General features: G+C 40.1%; 2 protein-coding genes across 2 annotated transcripts in view; one reads left to right on the top strand and one right to left on the bottom strand.

Annotated features, from left to right (window-relative positions):
* LOC105888150 (serine/threonine-protein kinase VRK2-like) overlaps positions 1 to 6243 on the top strand; it is a 12721-nt gene extending 6478 nt beyond the window's left edge. The window contains exon 2 of the mRNA XM_012812621.1: positions 6234 to 6243. Coding sequence (XP_012668075.1) covers positions 6234 to 6243 — 10 coding nt within the window. The remainder of the gene's footprint in view (positions 1 to 6233) is intronic.
* The window catches only part of AMBRA1 (autophagy and beclin 1 regulator 1), a 239126-nt gene that overhangs the window by 62366 nt on the left and 168622 nt on the right, over positions 1 to 8138 (bottom strand). The window contains 1 exon segment of the mRNA XM_012803007.2: positions 6529 to 6639. Coding sequence (XP_012658461.1) covers positions 6529 to 6639 — 111 coding nt within the window.

Genomic DNA, 8138 nt, shown 5'->3' on the forward strand with positions numbered 1-8138 from the left:
TCAAAAAAAAAAAAAAAAAAAAAAAGAAGATTTAAATGAGGAAGAAGGGTGAGTTTAACTAATCTAACTAACAAGAGTTCACACTATTATAAATTTTACTTTATAGGTAAGGAAATTAAGGCATAGGGAAATTAATTAAACATAATCACACTGCTAGAAGATGTCTAAGCTGAGATTTGAGCCTGGTGAGTGTAGCTTAAGAGTTCATGTACTGGCTCGGCGCCTGCGGCTCAAGTGGCTAAGGCGCCGACTACATACACCTAAGGTGGCGGGTTCGAATCCAGCCTGGGCCCACCAAAACAACAATGATGGCTGCAACCAAAAAATAGCCAGGAGTTGTGGTGGGTGCCTGTGGTCCCAGCTACTTGGGAGGCAGAGGTAGGAGACTCGCTTGAGCCCAGGAGTTGGAGGTTGCTGTGAGCTGTGATGCCACAGCACTCTACCCAGGGTGACAGCTTGAGGTTCTGTCTTAAAAAAATAAAAAATAAAAAGAAATGCTTACTACTAACCCTACTATTTAACATTATTATGATGGAAACAGTCAATACATTTAGAAAGAGAAAGAAATTGAAACTGTAAAAATTGGCCAGGTGTAGTGGCTCATGTCTATAATCCTGGCACTCTGGGAGGCTGAGGCATGTGTATAGCTTGAGCTCACAGGTTTGAAACCAGCCCAAGCAAAAAAGAGAGATTCTGTCTAAAAATGGAATGGAGGAGGTGAAATTATTATTTCCATAGATAACATACCTAAAATAATCCATGAGACTTAACTGAGTAGCTACTATAATCAGTAAACAAATTTAGTAAGATAGTACAATTTTAAAAATAAACTTAATACCAATAAACTTAAGAAATGTTTAGGATCTACGTGAAGAAGACTTTAAAACATTCCAAAGAATACAAGAGAGACCTGGAGAACATGAAAATTATATCATATTCTTAGGCAACTGGAATAATTATATTAATAGAATTAGAGGGGTAATAGGAAGGTGGTTTTAATGTTAATATAGGAAAAATACAAATTAGGCAGAACATTTTGAATTAAAAAATAATAACGTGGCTCAGTGCCCACAGCACATGCACCAAGGCTGGCCCAGGCCAGCTAAACAACAACAACTGCAACAAAAAAATAGTCCGGCATTGTGGTAGGCGCCTATAGTCCCAGTGACTTGGGAGGCTGAGGCAAGAGAATCACTTAAGCCCAAGAATTTGAGGTTGCTGTGAGCTGTGACACCACAGCACTTTACCGAGGGTGACATGGTGAGACTCTGTCTCAAAAAAAAAAAAAAGTATCAATTCCTCAACGGGAAGCTAAGAAAAGAAAAAAAAAAAGAAAGAAAGAAAAAGTAACAATATAAAGTCTCAAAAATTAAACCCATGTGGAACTTTCACATGAATAATCAGACAGGCTCAGTCCCTGTAGTTCAGTGATTAGGGTACAGGCCACAAATACCGGGTATGTGGGGTTCGAACCCGGCCTAAGCCTGCTAAAAACAAAAATGACAACAATAACAACATAGCCCGGTGTTGTGGTGAGTACCTATAGTCCCAGCTACCTGGGAAACTGAGGCAAGAGAATTGCTTAAGCGCAAGAGAATTGCTTAATCCCAAGAGTTTGAGGTTGCTGTGAGCTGTGACGCCACAGCACTCTACTAAGGGAGACACAGTGAGACTCTGTCTCAAAAAATAATAATAATAATAACAATAATAATCAGACAAATCACTGGAACAGGACAGTCCAAAAGTCCAGAAATATATCTAAAATACACAAGAAATTAATAATATGATGAAAATGACCCCCCAAATCAATAGAGACAAATGCATTATTTATTAGTTGGGACAACCTAATAGTCATATGGGAGAAATGTTAGTTAGATCATACTTTGCTTATTTGGGACCAAGTTCAATTTCCTAGTGAAGCAAAGACTGAAATATAAAAAACAAAAATACAAAAGTTCTAAGTGATCTTCCTAATGATGACACAAAACCTAGGAACCATAAAAGGAAAGTTGTATAATTTTGACACTTAAAATATGTTCTATGACAAAAATAACCTTCAGCAAAGTCAAAAGACAAATGACAAGTAGGAAACTCCTTTTATAAGTTAATTTTCTGATTTCTAAAGAGCTTCTGCAGAACTGTGAAGGAAAAGACCGGTAGCACAACAGAGAAATGGGTGAAGCACACAGACAACTCAAGAAAAAGCAACACAAATGGCTACATATATGAAAAGGCACCAAACTTCGTTTGTGACATGAGAAATACAGATTTAAAATACTCACATGCTACTTTTTACCTATCAGATTTGCAAATATTAAAACATTTGATAGCATAATCTATCAGTGAGAGACTTTAGGGAATCAGGTATGCTCATGAAGTGAAGGTGGGAATATATTAATAAATTGGGACAACCTGTACAGAGTGTGGTATAGTAACAGCTACCAAAAACTACAAAAAATAAAATGCACACATTCTTTTTCCTTGCAATTCCATTTCTTAGCTACACTTGTACATAGCAAAACAAAAAAAATTGCTGCAGATTAAAGAGCAAAACATTAAAAAACAACTTAAAAGTCTTTCATAGGATACTGGTTAAACAATTATGATATTGGTTGGGCACCATGGCTCACACCTATAATCTTAGTACTCTGGGAGGCCAAGACAGGTGGATTGCTTGAACACACAAGTTCGAGACTGCCTGAGCAAAAATAAGACCCCCCTCTACTAAAAATAGAAAAATTAGCTGGACATAGTGGCCAGGCCTGTAGTACCAGCTACTCAGGAGGCTGAGGCAAGAGGTTTGCTCAAACCCAAGGGTTTGAGGTTGCTGTGAGCTATGATACCATGGTACTCAATCCCAAGGCTACAGAGTGAGATTCTGTTTCCAAAAAAAAAAATTATGATATAGTCATACAATGCAATAGTAGGTAGTTAGTAAAAAAAAAAGAACAGGCTTAGCGCCTGTAGCTCAAGCAGCTAAGGTGCCAGCCATATACAACGGAGCTGGCAGGTTTGAATCCAGCCTGGGTCTGCCAAACAATAATGACAACTACAACCAAAAAATAGCCAGGTGTTGAGGCGGATGCCTATAATCCCACCTATTTGGAAGGCTGAGGCAAGAGAATCACTTAAGCCCAAGAGTTTGAGGTTGCTGTGAGCTGTGACTCCATGGCACTCTATCCAGGGAGACAGCTTGAGACTCTGTCTCAAAAAAAACAAGTAAACTATATACTGGTGTGTGTGTGTGTGCATAGACATATCACTGAGACAGACTGCAAAGGAAATAAAGTGTATAAAGAGTATGCATTCAGGTTAAATAAGAGGAAAAAACTAAATTTGCATTTGCTTGTTCAATATCCTTGAAAAGACACAGAAGAAATTGCTAACAGCCATTGCCTATGGGGAGGAGCAGTGGGTGAGGAGGAGCAGTGGGTGACTAGGAGCATGACTGGGAGGATTCTTACTGTATATTTTTACTTTTTTTTTTTTTTGAGACAGAGCCTCAAGCTGTCCCCCTGGGTAGAGTGCTGTGGAATCACAGCTCACAGCAATCTCCAACTCCTGGGCTCAAGCGAGTCTCCTGCCTCAGTCTCCAAGTGGCTGGGACCACAGGTGCCTGCCACAATGCCTGGCTATTTTTTGGTTGCAGCCATCATTGCTGTTTGGCGGGCCCGGGCTAGATTCGAACCCCGCCAGCTCAGGTGTATGTGGCTGGCGCCTTAGCCACTTGAGCCACAGGCGCTGAGCATATTTTTACATTTTTAAAGTTTTTGAATGGTGAATGTATTATCTATTTTAGATGATAGTAAGAGAAACAAAATAACATAGTAACAAAACTAAATCATTTTAAGTAAAGTATGGCCAATAAGATCTGGGACAGAAATCTAGAGATAAATAAGCAAACTTGGATTTCAAAGAGGGGAAAGGTAGACTGCAGTTGATTTCCAGCAGAATTAAAGAATAGATTATTGGATATGTGGGCTTATAAACACTTAGAAAGAAATGAATGATTGCTACTAAAGTTTCACTAAGAAGATGACATGAAAAATTAACCTTACTTTCCTTGTCTGATAAAGAGACCAAGACTGGTATGTCAGGAAATGCTACAGACAGAGAATATCTTAATTATTTTAAGGCATCTGACAAACACTTAAATACCCTACAGATAAGACAGAAACAGGGTAGACTTTAGATGAGAAAAACCAAGCCCAAGATTCTAATTCATGAACCAAAATTAACAGAAAGGAAGTCCATAGTAACATACCACAAGGCTTGGTGCAATGTCCTAATTCACCATTTTTGCTAACAATCTGAAAGAAGTCAGATAAAGCACTTTTTCTTTCTTTCTTTTTTTTTTTGAGACAGAGTCTCACTTTGTCATCCTCAGTAGAGTGCCGTGACATCATAACTTACAGCAACCTCAAACTCTCGGGCTCAAGTGATTCTCTTGCTTCACTCTCCTCTCCTAAGTAGCTGAGAATACAGGCACCCACCACAATGCCTGGCCATTTTTAGAGACAGAGTTTCACTCTTGCTCAGGCTGCTTTTGAACTCTCGACAGTTCTGCCCATCTTCCTTTTTAACTTTGAGGGGGCCAGAACCGACTTGAAAACTCTAGATGTAAGCTGTCTCGTATGTAGTACATTAATGCTTTGGACAGTATCAGCTCAGTCAATCCACCCATCTCCACCTCTCACAGTGCTAGGATTATAGGTGTGAGCCACCAAGCCCAGCAGGAGAAAGCATTATCAAACTAGTAGACGATGCAAGATTGAGAGAGAAGGATTAAATCTAAGTTCAAATAATTTTTTTTTTTTTTTTGAGACAGAACCTCAAGGTATCCCCTGGGTAGAGTGTTGTGGCATCACAACTCACAGCAACCTCCAACTCCTGGGCTCAAGCAAGTCTCCTGCCTCAGCCTCCCAAGTAGCTGGGACCACAGACGCCTGCCACAATGCCTGGCCATTTTTTGGTTGCAGCCGTCATTGTTGTTTTGGCGGGTCCAGGCTGGATTCGAACCCGCCACCTTAGGTGTATGTGGCTGGCGCCTTAGCCACTTGAGCCACAGGCGCCGCGCCAGTTCAAATAAATATTGAGAGGAAATTGACATTAAGATAAAATTTAACAGAAACAAATACAAACTTGCTTTGGTCTTTAAAATATTTAAGCTATACAAGTAAGTACCGGATAGCTGAATCCTGGTTTAATAACAATTATCAAGGAATTTTAAGTAACCAAAAACTCAATAGTGGCTTCTGAAAAAGTTGCTGAAATCATAGGCTGAACTAATACTGTCCAAAGCATTACTGTACTACATATGAGACAGCTTACATCTAGTTTTCTAGTTGGTCTGGCCCCATCAAAGTTAAAAGGGAAGATGGGCAGAACTATCAAGAATTTGGAAACCAGATCTGTAAAAGGAATCTAAGGAAGGTTTGCCTAAAAAGAAAGATTTAAAAGGAAATGGCAGTTATCTCCACTGATCTTCCAATAGTTGGAAGACTACCACTGGACTTGCTCTACGGAGATAGAATTAGGACCAAGGAGAGAAATTAATAGCAAGGGAAATGGTGGCTCAGAACAAGAACATTTTAACAGAAATTTAGCTGTGATGGTGAGGTCATCTTGGCAGACAGTGTGGTCTACTACCAAAGGTATTCAAGCAGAGGCCGAACTACTATTCTTAGGAATCTGTAAGAAAGGGTCCTTCATTAGATAGAAAAGTGAAATGTCTAAACAATGTGATTCCAATAGAACTGGGACAAGGGATTGCAGACTTCTTTAGAAACAAGGAAATTGAATTGTTAGACAGACATATCTATAAATCAGGTTATCAACCACACCACTCACTTCAGTCCCTTCAGCTCTGGACTAATCAATGAGTTTAATGAACATCATTACAGTCTTTCTTTTTATTTTGAGACAGAGCCTCAAGCTGTCACCCTGGGTAGAGTGCCATAGTATCACAGCTCACAGCAACCTCCAACTCTTGGGCTCAAGCGAGTCTCCTGCCTCTGCCTCCCAAGTAGCTGGGACTACAGGTGCCCACCACAATGCCTGGCTATTTTTTGGTTGCAGCCATCATTGTTGTTTGGTGGGCCCGGGCTGGATTTGAACCCGCCAGCTCAGGTGTATGTGGCTGGCGCCTTAGCCACTTGAGCCACAGATGCCAAGACCAGTCTTTCTTGAAGGCTCTCAATTCCTATACTCCCTTCTCTTTCTCCTCCTCTCAGTTTCCCCTGAACTTTTAGCTTTTGGCCAATGAACTATTAGTCCACAAACTCTTCAAGGCAGAGACATCTTTTTTGTGTGTCTCCCTCAGTTGTTTGCTCCTCAGGGTGGGCACGGAAGACTTGTTTGCTGGATCACTTAACTGAAAGTTATAGAAGATATACAGAAATGGCATGTGGCTATCAACTGCTCAACAAGATGACGAAAAATCCAGAGCAATACTATGTAAATTTTTGAGTTCTGGCTCACCATTAAATATAAGCCTTCCACTAGTACCCCCGTACTACATAGGCTTACCATTACTGATTTCTGGGAGATCAAACTTAGTGAAGTCCCACCACTGGAGCCGGTAGGTTGTATTGGCAATGTTACTGGCCACAGCAGACTGTCCATCACCGATCACGGCCCCTGGCAAATGAGAAGACAAAGGGAGCACATCATATTACTTATCTACATGTTTCCATTGCAGAACAAAAAATAATACTGGGATTAGTAAGAGAGGGAGAAGAGGAAGAATCCCATCTGGCAAGTCTTTGTCTCAAAGAGAAACCAGGCATGTTTCTCAGGGAACAATGCTGCATGGAAATATAATCTTATTCATCAGCCCCTCTCATTATTACTTTACATTTATTTAGTGCCAACAGTGAGGCAAGTAGGTGTGCATATACACTCTTCCAGTAGGCTCACAATGTAAAGAGACAGATGAGTTTTCATAAAAATGTGGGAAAATAAAAGTGAAAAATGGGAGGATACAATTAACACAGAAAAGTCAGTAGCATTTCAGTCCCTGGATGTCTTGGCAGTAAGTAGTGCTTTCTGAGAGAAAACTCCTTCATATATGACCTTCTTCTTAATAAAACATTTCAAAAGCAGGCTTCCCCCCGAGATGAGGTAGCTAGCATATCACTGATTGGATAGAGAGAGACAGTAAAGAACAAATGAGGTAATATTTGTTAATCTCTTCTGGCCCCCCTGGCATGTAACACAGCAGAGATTTATGAGCCTAGCTTTGCAGCATCAGAATACTTTTATTGAGGCAATCTTTTATAATTCCCCACCACCACCAAGGACTTCCTTGAATCCAGATTCACTTGTAACATCTCACAGTTTAACTTTCCCCGAGATATACACTTCTGTGTGACATTTTTTCTTGGGAGCCAATTAAATAAAAAATGATTTTTTTTAACAGGGTGACACTTTAATTTGCAGTTGTATTTCATTTACATGAACATGTCATTTCCTCCTCCTCCTCCTGAGGTGCATTTCATACACAACCACCCTTTTCATCAGACAGTCAAACACTCTTGAGAGAATAGAACATTCTTGTATGCCAGATAACCTAAATGGTACTCTCTGCTGAAAGTCAACTCTTACTTTGAGAAACTGAACTTGTTAGAGCTTAGCAGCCTTGGAACAGTGGACAATTTTATATCCATTTACACTTTAGTACTGCCTAGTCTTCCTCCTCTGCACATCACTGCAAAAGTGTCTTGTGAACTGCATTTTTTGTTTTCTTTATACAGAGTTGCTTTTATTGCTCTGCTAGTCCTGGATTTCCTTATTCTGTCTTCAAATGAGCAAGAGATTCTTCAGGGAGAAAATGTCCTCCACAGAAGCCATAAAATACAGGGGGGAAAGTACTCTTTTCACTCTTTCCCAGTTGCTATTGTCCACTGCATCAGAAGACTTTTTCAACATTAGTTTATGGACAGTCCTTGTCTTTGGCCCAATTTCAATTTCTAAGGAAAAGTACAAATAAAAGTCATTTCAAAGATGGTGATAGGGCTGGTGGCTCATCCCTGTAATCCTAGCACTCTGGGAGGCCAAGGAGGGCGGATTCCCTGAGCTCAGGAGTTTGAGACCAGCCTTAGCAAGAGCGAGACCCCATCTCTTTTTTTTTTTTTTTT

This window comes from Otolemur garnettii, unplaced genomic scaffold, assembly GCF_000181295.1.
Source record: "Otolemur garnettii isolate 467f Iridium unplaced genomic scaffold, OtoGar3 scaffold00001, whole genome shotgun sequence".
Taxonomy (NCBI): Eukaryota; Metazoa; Chordata; class Mammalia; order Primates; family Galagidae; genus Otolemur; species Otolemur garnettii.